Genomic DNA, 18211 nt, shown 5'->3' on the forward strand with positions numbered 1-18211 from the left:
GAGTGTTCACATAATTTACAGAGAAACACATTCTTTAGAAATCATTTGGAACACAAAAACAATTAAATACGTTAACTGCATTCATAAGTTAGCAAATTACTTTTGGTGGCCCTAATTTTGATGCATTGCATTCTGTGTTGTAGACGGTACGGTGAACAGCAGCACCACTCCCTCCCAGTCATCCTCTATTAATGACATCTCGTCCATGTCGACGGAGCAGACATTGGCCTCAGACACCGACAGCTCCTGCATCGACACCCTCACAGGACCATTAGAGGAGTGACTTGAGTGGCTTCCACCTCCCCCGTCTTCTCGCTTATGTCACATCCCTCTCCCTCACCTGTGTGGGCCATGCTGTGGTCTTGACTGAAGAAAAATGTGGGTGCACGTTCATTCGGTTTCAAGTTTACACTCGTAATCCTTCACTCTTGCTTTTAAGGGGCTGTTTTTCCCTCTGTCCCATCTCGCATATATCAGACATTTGTGTAAAATTAGCCTTTAGACACGTCTGTTGTGGCTAAAGCTTGGATTACACACCAACAGCAAAATCAAAAATCTTTATTCATGTCTTTTATGTTTGACTGCATCTTCACCGTTTTAATTTAATTTTTTTTAAATAACTCGTTCATAAATGGGTAAATAATAGGCAATAGGTTTATGCTTTAATGCATTCACCTTTCAATTCATATGAACTAAGATTAATTCATCTAGTGGTGTTATTGCAGCAGCATGTGTAATATCTGGATTTATCCCTGTCGTTTATGTCCTCTCTCTCTATGTGCGATGTAGCTTTTATTACCGTTCATTTCATCACCTAAAAGAAGCACAGACGTAAATTCTTGGACAACTTTATAGCTAGTCAGCCCCTTTGGAATGAGTTCCTGTTACAAGTATTGCTGCATGATATTAACAAAGAACACTTACTAGACAGGTAATGTAACTACAGATCACTGAAATATGCCTAAACACACCTAGAAACAGAACAATAGTGCCTGCCTCTGTAAATAGTCACCACACACCCATTTTAAAAGAGAATCTAATGATGCTTTTCAGTTGGTTAGGGTGTAGTCTGTGTATATATATACGTACATAGATTTTGTGTAAATGTTCAGTTTATCTTTTTGTGCTGTGGAAAGAATTTTACAGCTTCTGAATATGCTTTAGCATATGTACTGTAAAACAAACTATGTAGATGGAACTTGAAATTGGTTTATAAAGAAAATTGCATATAGACGTTTCATAGTGAGAATGTTCTGTTTAAAAAAAAAAAAAAAATATCCAATGGAAAATTGTGGATGCAACATCCTAATAAAAGCCCCTGTTCCTCATTCCAGGAGTAATTAATCACCGCTGACAAGTTCATGATGTATCTCGAAAGATTGTACGTTTAATTGCATGAGCTAATGCAAACCATTGCCTTTTTTAATCTCCTCCAACTTGAAAAGTCCATAAGAATGTTGTACAAAGCAAATTTATGGTTACTTTCCTTTTTTTCTTTTTTTTTTATAGACTTGTCATCAAATTTTTATTTCTTCAGTTTCCTCTTCTTAAAGATGTCCTTTCAGTGAAACACTGAAGGATTTTCATGTTTGAATGAATTATCAAGGCCATACAATTTCATTTCCTTTTCTATATGTCTCTTCAGCCTAAGTTTACTGTTTGCAGACTTGCGATTCAGTGAAATACTGTGGCTAACCATGCGCTTAGAGACCTGTTTTGGACTGCGTGATTCTTTAACAGTGGTATTCATTATGGAAACCCAGCCGTTCATCAGTTTCCTCAACCTTCTTGCTTTCTTTTCCCTCCAGTGTAGATATGTATGATGATGTGTCCTGTACTCTACATTCATTTTTATGCATGATAACACAAGCAATCTTCATCCCATACTTGAGAACGTTGCAGAAACCTGTATTCTGGTTGTACATGATTGGAGAGCCTCTGGAGGATTATGAGTGTGTTCTTCTGACAGACTGAAATGGGAATGTTGGTAGATAGATCCTTCACTGATGGACAGGACTGGAGGATGAATTTAGCATCACCATAATTTTCATGCCTTAAGCTTCTCACTATCAGCGTCTCTACAGCTTGGCCTGGAGATCACAAAATGATTGATGGTAATGTACCTAAAATCAAGTTTTTTTTCAGCAGGCTGGGACGTTTGCTACCCATGCCACTTTGTTTTCTCAAACATCACATTTCCTGGTCTCCTTGAGCTTGTGAGATTTCTTTTGGTGCTTCACCTTACTGTTAGCACAGTGATAATGTATTACAACAACGCAATAGTGCATTGTTCCATTCTCATTTCGGAGCCTCATGCACATTAGTTTTGCTGTTGTGGACTCGTTGATTCCTGTTATGAACACTAGTGATGGACCTCTGTGGCACTGAGACCTTCAAGACAACGAATAAAGCTGGCTCACACTTTCTCAAGGGCTTACTTTCTCTTCTTTTAGGTGTCCGTTTCCCTTGGGGGAGAGGGTTTGTGTTTGTGAACAACAGTGTGTTTTTGTCACTGACAATCTGTCACTAGAGGTGGAATCAGTAATGATTTAAAGAATTATTCACTTAAGATATTCATTTACTTCTCAGACTATCTTCCTAAAGGCCAATTCACACTGCACTAACAGATGCTGACAGCCAACCGATAACAGCATGTCATTTCTCAGACATTCCAACCTCCGACAAACACAGATTTAATGTTCAGTTGGTGAAAACAAGCACTGACCAACACAAACATACACCGACGGGTAGCGCACTGATATGACAAAACCAGACGAACGTGTCATGTTGTCATGTCTGTCAATGCAGTGAGTTGGCCTTAAGAAAACAGTTCTCATGGTCATCAATCAAATCCTGTAAAAGTAATAGATATCTAACTGCTCTGTGCTAGTAATGTCTGTTTAGCGATCATGTGTTTTGTATTGTTGTGCTACATATGGGTGCCCTGTCAGTGGGCTAATGATGGGAGTTAGCCAAATCACAAACCTGTCTGAAACATATGCAAAACCTTAATTGATCCTCTATCTACAATAACAGAGTGAGACTTCTTTTCTCTGTGCAAAGAAATAAAAGAAATTAAACATGTTACAACTGGCCAAATAAAAAGCTCAAAGTACTGTTTGTTTTACGTTTTATTTCATATGGTACAAATGCATTCAGTGTATGAACAGTTTGTGTACAAGGTATGACTGTCTTGTGTTACCTACACAGGACCCAATTAAATCAAATGTACAGTGTGGACAAATGTACCGTCAACCAGAGCTCATTTATATTAAGAGCATCCCTAGGGTCTAGTTTTCATTAGAATCTCTTTTCTCAAGTATGGCATCCATGCTTACTAAACATGAAATTTTATTTTAGGCAACAGAACTGTACTTGAAAGTGGGGCAATGGTTTCCCTCAGGAATGCATCCTCATTTCTACAGCCCTGAAACAGACTCCTGTTTAAGTTATTACTTTAATATTGCTGTTTCCCAAGCCTGGTCTTGGAGTACTAACACTGAACATGTTTTATGTCTTCCTAATTCAACTCATCAGTTCGTTGATAGAAACTACCAAACTTGAAATGGAGGTATCAGATAAGACAGACATCAAATATGTATGCTATTGGGGGTAACTCCATGACCAGAATTGAAAAACACTGCTTTAAAACAATGAAACCTTAATATGCTTGTAAGGTTTGTCTTGTAGCACAGAACATGAATTTTTCAAAAACTCTGAACAATGCGACTGGTTTTCCGGGCCTCTGCATTAAGCTCGCCAAATGTTTCAAAGAACTGCTCCATTTCCTGTTGCAGAGTAGTGTTGCGTCTATCGGCGTCTGCACGGGCTCGCTCTACATTTCTCATCTTGATCTCAGCCACACTGACCCAACGCCGCTGCTGCTCCAGAGTTGAGCGCAGCCCTGCAACCTCCCCCTGAAGAACCTTGTTCCTCTGCTCCAGCCTGGAGACAAAGAATGGGGTAAACGTACTGTCTTTCAGGTACACTTATTAATCCAGTATTTCTCAAAGCTGTACATTGCACCAATATTACACATTTTCGAACTCTTCCTAATCAAACACACCCGATTCAACTTGTCGGCTTGTTAGAGACTCAGACCTGAAAAGTAAGGTTACAGAATGTGTACTGTTGGTGTTCCTTCAGGAACAGGGTTGGGAACTGGGGTAGCCAACCTTGCTACTGGAGAGCTACCGTCCTACCCCATTCAGATCCAATACTGCTCCAACACACCTGCCTGTAATTTCTGAAGTCACATTTATCTAATTTCTCGTTTGCACACTTACCAAATTTAGTGTAAAGGCTGAACCTGTTTTTCTGAATCTGTTTAACTGTTTTATCATCGCTGTTATTTTTGATTTTTACAAGCCACTATTTCCAGGGATAGACAATGTCGGTCCTGGAGTGCCACTGTCCTGCAGAGTTTAGCTCCAACTCTAACCAAACACACAAGCTAATCAAGGTCTTCAGGATCACTCAGGCTACAGGCAAGTGGGAACTAAACTCTGCAGGACATAGGCACTCCAGGACCGATGTTTCCTATCTCTGCAGTCCATTTTGTTTTTGCAGTCCCTGTTGTCAGGTACCAAGACTACTGATGAAGTGATCTTACCTGTTGATTTTTGCCTCGTACTCTGCCTTTTGCCTGGTCATCTGTTGACGAAGTCCTGCAACAAGGCACTGCATTGCATGGGAAGCTGGAAAGCCCAGGGGCTCTTGGGGAGCATTTGGTAAAAAGACTTCACTGCTACCGGTGCTTAAAGGCGCATCTGTAGGAGCGGAGGATGAGGCAGGGGAGTTAGGACGAAGCTCTTCCTCTCTAGAATCCATTCTGAATGATGAGAACTGTCCTGGGGAGACATTGCAAGGGCTTGCAGCTCCACCGCTCCCACTTCCCCCATCCGAAGGCACGATCTCACAGGAAGGCCAAGAGCTGCTGCTCTCAGCCACACTGGCAGTCCCTTTGGCCTCCCTGTCTTCTATATATTGCTCCTCAGTAACTATGTTGTCATAGACAGATAAGGTACTATCCTGGACTTCACTGCTGCCTCCACTTTCCCCTAGTGTGTTTTCTGGTCCCCAGCTGGGTTCTTCCATATCAGGCCAGCTCCTTGACTGCATACATATTTGAACTCCAGCTTCCACTTCTTTGCTCAAAGAAGAGCAGGAAGGTAGTGGGGTGGAGGGTGCAGGTACATGTCTTGTATGGAGAGATTCTTGTGCTGGGCTGCTCTGATTGTAGTTCTCATAAATCAGAGCAGAGCTGGTTGGTGAAGAGTTCTCCTGAAGTTTCTGCTCTGTCTCTGATAAATGGGTAATGTTTTTGTCACAAGGGCTTTGAAAAGACTCTCTCTTCTCTGTGTTTAGCGGTAGAGAGTGTTTATGTGGACAGGCTACAGTCTGATCTGGAAGGACCATGTGATCTTCACTCAACAGAGGTTCCCTCAGGTGGGCAGGTGGTTCGTGCACCCATTCCACAAGTTTACTGTGTCTTTGTATGGGGAAAGCGGCTTGTAAAGATGTTTCAGGAGGGTTGCAGTTCTCTCGGGAGAAGAGCAAGCTGTGCTCACGGATCAGTTCAGACATTAGATGTTGCACAACTGCTGCCCCTAGTAAAGTAGAGAGGAATGAGTAAGTGCACATCCCACAGATTTAAGGCAAATGGATTCATATGACCTCAAAAGCATGAGTACATACACTAAACTTTAGAGCTGTCTAAATGTATTTGAAGCCAGGACTTTACCTGGATTCGCCACAAACCCTATTTATTGAGACCTAAATATTTCTCACCTCCAATGATACTTTCTGGGTCTTCAGCTTTAGGCCTTAGGATATTTGGCCCAAAAACTGTTGCTAAGTTCTGGATACTCATCTTGTTGACATTGGAGTATGTCTGCACATCATTTAAGAATCTGGAACAGAGATGTGTCATAGCCATGTTATCTGATGTGAGCCATGTTAAACTTTTAAGACTAGACACATGATTGGACATTAAGCTAAAGCTCCAAATGCCAATGTCTAGAAAACCAAACCCCTAGATCTTTGAATGAAAAAAAAAAGACTTCAGTCTTACTGGCAGATGTATTTCAGGAGGTTGAAGTTTGCTACAGGTAGCTCATAAAGGAGACTTCTCAAGTCTTGCAAACCCTGCAGTACAGGATGAGATTATTAAACAAATTGTTGGTTCCAGAAATGACCAGAATGTAATCATATTAACCAATTTCTTGTTTAATTTTGTCAGATAACATCATGTGCTTTTCTTTGAAGTAAGTGATGGTTAACTATACCTTTTCTCTGTCTGAGGGGATTATTTTGCCACATACAAGAAACTCTTCATATCGGGAAAATGGCACCAAAGGTTCAGGCAGCTCCCTGAGGTATAGCTTTAGCAAAGATGCTACTGTGTGGACATCTGTGCTGCTGGGAGAGCAAACATGTATTCACTATGGGAGTAAATTCACTCAAGTATTTGTGGTTGCATTTACTTTTGTTAATTACATAATTTTATTTATACATTACTTTTTCATTTGCATTTATATCTCATACACACACAAACACTTATTTCTAATATGGGGACATTCCATAGGCAAAATTAAGATATTTTTGATGCATTCCGAGAGCTCTCTGACCCTCCCATAGAGAGCAAGGATACTACCACGATCAAGGTCAAGAAACAAACAACATATGCTGTTCTGTGTCAGCAGCACCGTACACGGATACGCCATTTTGGAGAGTATCACATACATAAACAACGTATGTATGCAGATACTTTGTTTACATTCCGATTAAAGCGTAAACAGCGTATCTGCATACATACATTGTTTACATATGTGATACTCTCCAAAATGGCGGTATATAGGGTGATGTGGAGAAGACAAATTGTTGAATAAAGTCATTATTTTTGTTTTCTTTGCGCATAAAAAGTATGCTTTATAACATTACGATTGAAACACTGATGTCACATGGATGATTTTAACGATCTTCTTGCTACGTTTCTGAGCCTTGATCATGTAAGGATCCTGTCTATGAGAGGGTAAGAAAGCTCTCGGAATGCATCAAAAATATCTTAATTTGTATTCCAAAGATGAATGAAGGTATTACATGTTTGGATTGACATGAGACTGAGTAATTAATGACAGAATTTTCATTTTTGGGTGAACTATCCCTTTCACGTCAACCTCTTACCTATCAAAAGATGGTTTCTCCCCAGCATCAAAAGCTTCCTGTAGCTCTTTAACCAGTGTGGCCTGGCCGGGCTGCCTGAAGAGTCCCACCTCGGTGAGTCCATGCTCTCGGATGAAATCAACACATTGCTCCACCACCAAAGGAGCCATGTGATCCCCATACCTCCTCTCATACAGGACTGTCTCCTCCAACCTTTGACCAAATACACCTGTGATGGTAAAATACAGGTATAGAGCTGTCAGAGTCAAACCCCATTTAGCTCCTTAGTTACCTAATTTTGTTAACTGAGATGTGCTGGAATAACATGAGTACTAACTATAAATGCTGTTAACCTCAAAAGCATAAATTGAAGATCTTGAGTCCACAGAAATAGGACGGATGCATAAAACAATAATAATGTTCTGCTAAAAAGCGGCTTTAAGATTAATGCATGCTGCAGCTGCACTGCACCAAAATCTACCTCTGTGTGTGATGGTGTGCGCTCTCCCTGCCTAATATTTAATACTCACGTCTTCTGAAGCTCAGCACCCTTTTTATCTTCCTGTAAGCAGAGTGAGACAGATAGCTTCCAGTCCGCTGGATTGTCTGCTTGTTTTCAGGCATCTTTTCTTGTCTGTCTCCTCAATTATGTCTGTCTGGCTCGGTCTTCTTTTTTTTGGGACACACACATGCGCTATCCTGACCTCACCCTGGATGTTTTCAGTCTTCGTAGCGATCTAGAAACTGGCACCGAACCAATGTCTTCATTGAACCTAAATCCCTTTTGCTCCTGTTTTGCAAACTTGTTTTGTCTAGAACTGGATGTTCCTTTCCCTTTGCTCTTCCTCCTCCCTCTCTCTCTCTCTCCTGTCTGCAGGTAAGGTGATGAGGCTTAGTGCACCGAAGAGAAGCGCTCTCTCTCCTGCTGATGTGCAACACTGACCCTCCAGCTCAGATATGCGTGCTTATTGGATATATCAGCATTCCAAATCAGATGACAGTCCTCATTCTGAAAGAGGCGGCATTGTTCAAGTACACACCTCTTATTTTAAGGACACTTCTATAAAAATGTTCCTTCAGTTTCAGTTCTAAGAGTCCAAAATTTGAAAGACAGAAGCTTAACAAAGTTAACAATTTATCAAAAAAAGTGTTTAATAAATTTGGTGCCTTTAGTCCTGGTAAAAAGAGACAGCATATTAAGTTTGTCGCACTTCGACATGCATCCCGATTATGGAAGCACTTCCTCCACACTGTTGTCCATCCAGTGCTTGACCTCTTATACCGTTCCAGGTTTCTTCCTACGGGAGCTTTTCAGTTAAATGGGAATAAGTCTGGTTCAAAGTAGATGTTCCCTGTGACACCGCCTCTTGAAGTGGACGTCTCAGTCATATGACATTGTTGATGGTGACATCAACAGGGACACGTCTGTGTTCGCCTCTGAGGGGAGGTTATGTTTGTCTGGACTTAATTGTCCAAAGTCTCCAGTAACGTGAGTCAGCACCTCCTCGGTTTACTGTCAAATTAAGTCCGCCTCCCTAACTGAATTTCAAACACTGTTATACTTTCTCTGTCACTGCTGTTGATTGTAAATAGTACTTCTCCTGTACTCTTTCTTTGTCTGTCTTTTTTGCTTTTTTGTGACCCCTTGCCTGTATCAAGCTACTCCACTGCAGGGTTACTGGAGTGTGGCCAAGGTGGCGCCAACACCACCTGTTTCCCCTATTTCTGTCCCTTCACCATGAATCATTAACAGCACAAAATACAGATTGACTAAAAAAAATTAGCTAGAACTTTCCGCTGGTTACTTTCTGCTATATCTTCCTTTCTTTCTCTCTGTCCCAGTGTACCTCACATGGCTTGAATCCAAGAATTTTCCATTGGACATGGCTGAACACACCCCTCAAACCCTTTTTATACATTTGTGCCCAGTAACTTGGCCCCTGATGAGAATCCCAGTCTAAAACAGAGCCTTAGACATTGGCCCAGTGAGTGTGCAGTGCATGTGAATGTGGCAGTGTTATCTGAAGGGGCATCTCTCACCTTTTAGGAGCCCCAGAGCTGTGTGGAGTTATGTTGGAGAGGTAATGTAGGGAATTCATTGGGAATGTTAATCTCTCCTGGGAAATAAGCAGCAACATGGACTCTGCAGCTCAAGGTTTGCCTTCAGCTCAAATTTGCATGTACAGGAAAATACTGAGAACATTTGTAATTGGACTTTCCCAGGTGAAAAATAAGTGCATTTCCATAATATACTTAAAGTGCTCTATTTTTGCGCACTAATTTTGTGCTTAATATACAAAAAAGTATTTTTTAGTATTTCTTAAAGGGATAGTTCACACAGAAATTCTAAAAATCAGTATCGGGATTGTTTGAAAGAAGATTGGGATTGATCAATATTTGTATCCTGCTATAATGCATGCATTTTTAATTTATGAAAATAGATATTTGTGTGATTGTTGTAGTGTCTTGCATTCACAAAGCCATTTCATTGTATGGGATTGTATGGATGTGATGGGGTTTGACGGCTCTCATGAGAAAACCAAGGTGTACTGTAACATCATTATTCCCAGGCACACTGCCAAGATGGACACACAGCTGCCGCCCATGCGCTCTCACTCCAACATATGCTGTAAGTAATAGAGGAGGAAAAGACTGAACCACTGAGAAAAGTTCATGAGATGGTGCTTGAACTCTAAATGACACTGGCTGAAAAACACTTGCCAACTTTGTTTGCAGAAATCATGAGGAAAATTCTCAATATTTGCTGTTTTGAATGACATCAGCTCTAGCAGCATGCGTTTTTCTACATTTTGTGAGGTTTTCGAACTGGGTAGACAAAGTGTGGTCTGTGAGGAGGCTAGTCAATTAGAATGTGTAATAAATGGCCCATGATTTGGAAATGACTGGAATGTGTATGTATTGTGTGAATGGGTTGTTATGGCTATATAGCTGGAATCCTAAAGACTGATTGGATCTGCTGTTTCATCATGTTCAGACAGTTAAGTCACACTGAATGTTAAACTATAAAGTATTTTATCATGAGAATGACTCGCACAGGCCTGGATTTTCCAGAGACCACAGAGTGTAGAAACAAAATTAGTCAGATATTCTGGTCCTATAAACAACTGTGTGTGTGTGTGTACCTGTAAAAGGTATCCAGATGCCCTTATTCAGGCTCTTCAGCCATTCCTCCCCCTGACCACAGCTGTTTGACAGGAAGAAATATGAGCCAGGACTAACCAGTACATCCCTGTTTCCTCCTAAATGGAAAGACAGTGGGAGAATACATGGGAAAATTAATTATCCCACAGCATCCAAATACACAAAAGTAGGTTCATGTAGATCTCAAACTAATTTTGGAGCATAGTTTATTTATACTATAATCTTGATGTATAGTCTGATGCACACATGCAAATATATAATTCCTAATAATATGTACTGAATAAATGTTATAAACGCATTATTGACTATTATCCAGTAGATCAAATGTAAGCAAACCGTTTTGATTGGTCACAAAGACTTGCTTATACACTATATTTGTTTCCCTTCTTTAAACTCCAACACAAGGTGGTTTAGGATGTTTCCTTTGGTTTGTCAGCAACCAAACTCGACATTAAAAATCCACACACTCATAAATTGCCACTGTTTTTTCCATCCTGTCATGTCATGTTTATGTTTATTTCATTCATAGATATTTTTTTTCCCACAAAACTTACTTCATCATCCTCATTCATATAATTTATAAAACTATGATGAAAAGGAGGCAGGATGAAGAATATCTTATATTTCCTGCCCCCTCAAAAAAAAAAAAAAAACACCAAAAAAGTCATTTCCAAAAACTCAACATATCAAGTCCCCATCAATACATGACATGTACATCAAATGTGACATCAATACATGTCACAGTATGACATGTCAATATGCCTGCTCTGTGGGTGCTTTTTCAATTTACAAGGTTTGTTTTAAGAAGTGAATTTTATGCTAGAGTGTTTTTAATTATATATTTCTTATTTTTATACAACATCAAATCTTTGTCTTTTGAGTGCAGTAAGGCTAAAGCTAAGTTGTGTGTATTGCTCTTCACTGTGAAACATCTCTGTTGGTCCATAATAGTCACTGTGTCCTTCAAGTCCATCAGTGAGCTAACTGGAAGACAGCCCAAGATGAATCGGATCACTATTTCTTATTTTTAAGTACCACAAGAGTTCAGCGAGGGAAAAGGAGAGCATTGATTTTCATAATTAAATTAAAAACTCTTGCCATTTTTTCTCCTTCATGCATTTCTCAGAGACAATATTAATCACAAGATGGGTCTCGGTCACAATTAAAGCATGCCCCAGATTCCACTCACATTTGCCAGTAGAGTGCAGTAATTAATTCCAAAGAGGACACTTTCTGTAACAAGACGAGAGCTGTAAAAATCGAGCTAAGTGGTTTATCAATACCGACCACTTGCTGAGGCTGGCCTAAGCAATAACGATATTAAAAGGAGAGCATTGAAATGCCATGAAAGGGCATTTCACAGATTCAGAGTAGTGACCGCTACAGTGGGGACCAAATCCTCTGACAGTCATTGATTACGAACACTTCCTCTGTCTGACTGCCTCTTCAAGATGAATCGCTTTTTGTATTCCCCAATTGTAAGTCGCTTTGGATAAAAGCGTCTGCCAAATGACTAAATAAATAAAATAATAAAATAAATAAATTGATAATAGGACTTGCTAAAAAACCGGCGGGGAATATGGACATAAAATGTTATTTTACACAAAAATGAGAATTCGTTTATTTACCCTTGTGTCTTGTCTGTATGACACTTTTTTTTCCCCATGAAACACAAAAAGAGATGTTTACAGTGTTCTTCCATACGATGAAACAACGGTTCTTAACCCTATCCCTAAATTACAAAATAACAAATAAATTAAATAAAAATCACTGTTCAAGTACCAAAAAAAAGTAATCCTTTTTACGCATGCTATATTTCTTGTCTTCTGAAGCTTGTACTGAAGGTTAATTTTACAGCTATCAAATCTCAAATGGTGGGGTTGATTTTCACAGATTAAGAACAAAGTTTGGTCTCTTCCTCACACAAAGAATCATGTGTCTTCAGAAGACCTGGAATATAGTGCAAAGTTGTATTTTATCTTTAGCTTTCAGCATATGGAAAATCTGCTGCATTCAGATTCTGCTTGACATCACTTTTTATGTTTCACATATGAAAGAAAGTTATAAGGTTTGGAACAACAGGAGCGTAATGGCAGGATTTTCTTTTTGTTTATCTGTTTCAATGCAAGTACTTGAAAATAACTATGAGAACCCGAGTAAGTAGTTGGTTTGTTGACACAATCTGTGTAATAGTCAGAAATTCTGCATGTAATAAAGAGTAGCATGGGGGGTTAGGGACTCTGTTTTTACAGCTCAGTAATTGAAACAATAGTAAAGTGGTTATGCGGTGAAAAAACAACAGCCTAGTCTTCCTCCTCATGTTTGCATGAATTAGACTTTTTTTTATCCATGGTACAATGTAGAATTTGATCATTTTATCTGATAAGTTAGTTTGCATTCTTCCAAGTTCCCTGTTGGGGGTGTTGTTTGTAGCAATAACATTACTTCTATGCAAGCAAAAAATATAACCGCAGAGCTGTTCCTCGTCCAGATTCAGATTTGCACATTCATGCTATCTATCCTCATTTTCAGATCTCTCTGTAATTACACTGATTTAGAGTCACTCTGTTTGCTAATTCCACCCGAGTCTTTTCAAAGTCATTATTTTGAAATCCTTTCCTGCCCATAAAGACAAACCAGCAATATACCTGTCGCTTCTCGGCTTTAATGTATTTGTGAGTGAAGAATTCGTAAATTCTCTGTCAACGCGGCATGGGGTCTGTCCTTCATGTTCTGCTTCCATTCAAACACTTGAAGTAATCGCTTGACCCAGAAACTCCTGCAAACCATATCTTTGAGGTTAAGCTGCTAGTTATGAGCACTGCTCTATATGTATAGCTTATCTTAATTTTGGTGATTGAAACTCTGTATAATCTCTCTTTTTATATAACATTTAATATAATCAAATGTGTATATATAACATTTATCATGCTGCAAAAAAGTTTTCACAAGTTCACACAGTCTGAACAACTAATACTAACAACTAATGTGGGAAGTGGCAAAGCACCCACTCACCTTTCTGTGCTGCACTGTTGTACTTCCAGGATTTAAAGCAGGCGAGTCCCATCCTGCAGGTGGATGTCTCTTGAGATGCCTTAGCCAAGCTCAGATCCACTATGGGTCTGTATCACCATCATCATTGGCGCTGGGGCTCCTGGGGCTGCTAATCAGTGAAAGCTGGCCACACTGGCAGCATCCCTGAGCGCAGGCTCTCCAGCACTGCCATGGCCTGGACATCTGTCTCTCTATCCCTATCTCCCTCCTCATCCATCTCATCAATAAAGCCCCAGCGCTTATCCCGTTGGCAGCCGCTTTGCTGGGGGGGAGATGGAAGGGCGGGGCATGGACCCTCTGCGGCAGACTATTCCGGACACGCATGCATACACACACACACACACACACACACACACACACACACACACTGGCCTCAGCATCCCTCCAGCAACTGTAATTACTTCAGTACAGTATGCCATCTCAGGCAGCCAGGACCAATTTCCCTAATGCATCCACCATACCCCCCCGCAGACCGGCCCGACATTTGGTTTAATGGCCATCAATGTGATCGGCCCTCACCCGCACACAATGACTCAAAGAGGTTATAAAGACGGGAGCGGGTGGCCAGCGCGTTAAACTTTTGAACCGTCCTCCATTAGGCTAAGAGGAGCCGTCGGCTCTCTCATCCTCCCTTTCCCATCTGCCCTCTCTCTCCTTCTTGTTTCGCTTTCCTTCTCACTGCAAGTCAGATTTATGGTTCCCAGCCTGGCAGGATCTCAAGCATATATTGATCCTGATGAAAGAGGCTCACTTCATTTAGAAAGAGGAATGGGCCTTTTCAGTAGACTTTACCCATCCCACCAAGTGTAGGAGTCGTAGCTGTACTGATGTGACCACTGGCTTGTCATATACAATACAGACCACAATGATGTACCTTTGCGCATTTTCAAAAAATTATTTCTTAAAAATTATACTATTTGGTAAGTTTGCCAAATATACATGTTTTGCAGATGGTATTAGGTGTGCATTGAAACATGGACCACTCATTGGTAATGTCAGGGCTCTTGGTTGTTACAATGTCACAATCTTTATTCCACTATACAGTGTTGCAGTGATTTAGTATTTTTGTAGGCCAACCCAGAAGTTAAGCATCACCCTGCTTTCCTGGACAAAGAGCTAATAAGAGTTTTCCATTAGCTTTTGGATTATTGCATAAAATAGGCTCTATGGCCAACAAAAGACTCTTAAGATAATATTCACAAATGAAGACATATAAGGTCTAAATACAATCACCAGAAGTAAAAAGCTAAAATCAAATAATATATATAAACAAACTACAGAACAGTTTCATGACTTGATGTCTAATGTCCCTGACAGCCTCTCTCTCATTTACCCACTGGATAGCAACCATCTTTTTCAAGACACATAAAAGCTTAAAAATATATATAAAAAAATAACAAGTGGGCTATTACTAATGTGTTTTGTATTTTAGAATAAAACAAGAAAATACCTTGAGCTTATGTTCACCACAGACCTTATTTCAGGCATTTAACCAAAAACACATCGACTTCTGGACAATGGAACTAGAAATGCAAAAATGCTAACATATTTTTGTGTTTTGTAACTCATTCCTGCAGCACTCTATTCAGTACTATCTAGCTTGTGGGTGTCCAATGGAGATCTACCGCCCTGCAAAGTCTAGCTCCAACCCTGATAGAACACAATTAACACTAATTAAGATCTTCAGGAGCACTTGATAATTACAGACAGGTGTGTTGAATCAGGGTTGTATCTGAACTCTGTAGGTAGATCTCCAGGAACAGGACTGAGCACCCCCGAGCTTGCTAATGATGGACTGGCAGCAACCAGTTTAAGTCAAATCTGCAGTATCGTATTTCTCATTTACAGATCACATCTTGATGGAAATTACTTTCTAACTGTTGCAAACCTACTGGAATGTGTGAAAGAATTTTGGCACAGACCTTATGAATTCAGCCCTCTGGTTTCTCCACTCTGACCCCTGCATGGTGACTGGCCAGTTCCAATTATCACTAAGAGCTTTCCGCTCGTCTTGTATCAATAGGCACTATACACGTTTTTGTGCTGAGCAAAAGCTCTTCTGAAAATGAAACTTGTCAGACACACAAGTTTCACACTAGCACTCTTTCGCATGCACGCACACAATTCATCTCATGACAGGTTCATCTTTTTACTGGAATTAAAACAGTGGATTGCAAGAAACTTAAATTGTGAGAGTGGCACAGCCCTCGTTTTTTTAATCTACATAGAAGCTTTTGCTTTTCATCACTGATCTCTGATAAGATATAAATGTAAATCTGTCAATCACTTTACCTGACACTGCCATCAAGAGAACAAAACACAAAGCAAAATTGTGCTAAACCTGTTCACACCAAATTATTATAACAATTGATCTGTTCATGTTTTGCATGTAATGTACAAAACAAACATACATTCCTTGTTCTAGTTTTAGTTCTAGTGTTTCCTTTCAAAACTGACCTCTACAGTCTGAAGAATGAAATGACAGCTGACAGGTTGAAAAACAACTCTAACACAACTTTGGCAATGTTTTCATAAGGTAGGGTGTCATTAATGTAAAATATTAAATCAACTACACATCATTTTTTTTTTTTTTACAATTGACAATTTAGTTGTCACATGAAAAGTAGATTTTTTTCAGGTTTCTTTGATGAATAGACAGTTCAGAAGAACAGCATTTATCTGAAATCTTTTGTGACATTATAAATTTCTTTATCATCACTTTTGATCAATTTAAAGCATCCTTGCCTAATAAAAGTATTACTTTAATAGTATTAATAGTGCATAATGTTACAAAAGATTATCACAGCATTTAAGATAAATGCTGATCTTTAGATCTTTCTATTCATCAAAGAATCCTGAAAAAATAAAAAAGAATCCTCAACTGTTAATAAATATTGATAATAATAATAATAATAATAATACACATTTCTTGAACAGCAAATCAGCATATTAGAATGATTTCTGAAGGATCATGTGACTGGAGTAATGATGCTAAAAATTCAGCTTTGAAATTACAGGAATAAAAAATAATATTTTAAAATATATTCAGATAGAAAACAGTTATCTTAAATAGTAAAAATATTTCAAAATGTTACTGTTTTTTTTTCCGGATCAAATAAATGCAGGCTTGGTGAGCAGAAGAGACTTATTTAAAAAACATTAAAAATCTTACTGTTCTAAAACTTTTGACCGGTTGTGTGTGTGTGTGTGTGTGTGTGTGTGTGTCTCACTCATGAAATTACGGAAATATCCCTATAAATTAAGTATTCAATTAAATAATTATCTTTTTACTTCAAAATAAAAAAAATTTTTCCCTCCACAAATATAGAAAATTGAATGTGTCCACAAAGCCCTAATTAACAAACAGAAAACAAATATATTCAACATAATACAATTTCTACAACTATTTTCCAGAGACACAACATTATAAACTGTTTTGACTGACTAAATCGTGCAAATTTTGATAATCAGAATGTGTTAAATGTATTGAAATTAAATTTTGTATATCTGTATAAAATAAAAAAAATATATACTGTATCTTGCCTCATCTGAACCCTGCCATGCAATTATTAAAGGGACAATTGGTCTGGAGCACCTTGGGGTTAAAAATTAGGCAGCTGAGGTTAAAACTGCATAATGGAGCAAAATACTGCAGTAAAATGTCAACTAAGATATTTGAGGAAGAGAAATGTTTATGATAGTGAAAAGTATCCTTTTTATAGTTCTTTTTCATTGTTCGGTCAAGGTGAGTGTGAATAGGGAAGGTGAAAGTCGATTAAGTTATTCCCTAAGGACATGACAAGGTGATGTCATCTGACACTACAAAAGAGGGCCCTTTTACTGAACTAAACAGGGATTTTAATTTGAGATGAGTCTTCAATAGTTCATGTCCTAATGAAATCATCACTATTTTAAAACACTGACTTTTACATCAAAGAGAGCGTTGTTTGGTGCTTCTGAAGGTTTTCTTACCATCCCTTACAGATTTAATATTCCATAGGGACTAATCAGAGAAAGCAGTCGTGACCAGTGGCTGGGCGATCACTTAAGTTCATAAATCAGGCACACAGTAAGTGATCTATAGATGGTGACAAAATAGAAAGACATGCTGTAAATATTCTCAGCAGAATCAGAGATGTAAAGACCCAGGGACGCACTACAAAACATTTTTCAAAAAAGACTTTCTCAGTGACAGTTCATAATATCTTTGATTTAAAAAATGTTAAATAACATTATATATTGAAAACCTGATCATATAATTAGTAAATGTCATGACAATGTTTAAAGAAAATACTATGAGTTTTATGCCTATATGCCTCTATCTTCTCATGCAGTTCCTTCATGGACCCCTAGAGGTGTTCAGACCCCTGTTTGAAAGCCCTGATTTTAATCCATACTTTTGCCCCATACTTGGCCGTATGCTCTGCATTTAACCCATCCAAAGTGCACACACACAGCAGTGAACACACACACCGTGAACACACACCCGGAGCAGTGGGCAGCCATTTATGCTGCGGCGCCCGGGGAGCAGTTGGGGGTTCGGTGCCAAGGGCACCTCAGTCGTGGTATTTGTGGTGGAGAGAGTGTTGGTTATTCACTCCCTCCCACTTTTGGATTATGAGTCCGACTCTCTAACCATTAGGCCACGACTTCCCTATACATTTTACTATATATTTTATATATTCCCTATATATTTTACAATATTGTATTCATTAGAGTTTTTTTTTTTAACTCTCAAGTGAAGAATAACAATATAATTGTAAAAACAACTGATTTTGATTATACCCTTTCATTGGTGAATACAGCATAGGCTAATTGTAAAGATGATCAA

At 39.0% G+C, this 18211-nt stretch overlaps 2 protein-coding genes across 3 annotated transcripts in view; one reads left to right on the top strand and one right to left on the bottom strand.

Annotated features, from left to right (window-relative positions):
* LOC306856308 (mitogen-activated protein kinase 9-like) overlaps positions 1–3116 on the top strand; it is a 59262-nt gene extending 56146 nt beyond the window's left edge. For both annotated transcript variants that reach the window (XM_079395494.1, XM_079395493.1), the window contains exon 12: positions 144–3116. In XM_079395494.1, the coding sequence (XP_079251620.1) occupies positions 144–283 (140 nt within the window). In that variant the 3' untranslated portion in view covers positions 284–3116. The remainder of the gene's footprint in view (positions 1–143) is intronic.
* Positions 3117–3126: 10 nt separating this feature from the next.
* On the bottom strand, positions 3127–9791 carry LOC306856304 (rho GTPase-activating protein 24-like). Its single transcript, XM_079395484.1, has 7 exons — positions 7695–9791; positions 7186–7393; positions 6288–6420; positions 6074–6147; positions 5791–5912; positions 4613–5609; positions 3127–3945 (listed from the first exon to the last, which is right to left on the bottom strand). Exons 1-7 carry the CDS (start codon positions 7786–7788, stop codon positions 3708–3710), a joined length of 1866 nt encoding a protein of 621 aa, XP_079251610.1. The 5' UTR covers positions 7789–9791; the 3' UTR covers positions 3127–3707.
* Positions 9792–18211: the final 8420 nt, after the last annotated feature.

Source organism: Barbus barbus (assembly GCF_936440315.1).
Source record: "Barbus barbus genome assembly, chromosome: 36".
NCBI classification, from domain to species: domain Eukaryota; kingdom Metazoa; phylum Chordata; class Actinopteri; order Cypriniformes; family Cyprinidae; genus Barbus; species Barbus barbus.

Bases quoted from the DNA above. Each gene is read 5' to 3' on its own strand.
- LOC306856304 (XM_079395484.1), bottom strand. From the start codon at position 7,788: ATGCCTGAAAACAAGCAGACAATCCAGCGGACTGGAAGCTATCTGTCT. The intron at 5,913-6,073 runs GTAAGACTGAAG...TCTCTGTTCCAG, and splicing joins CTCCTGAAATACATCTGCCA to ATTCTTAAATGATGTGCAGA. The intron at 3,946-4,612 runs GTAAGATCACTT...CTTTGTCTCCAG, and splicing joins TACGAGGCAAAAATCAACAG to GCTGGAGCAGAGGAACAAGG.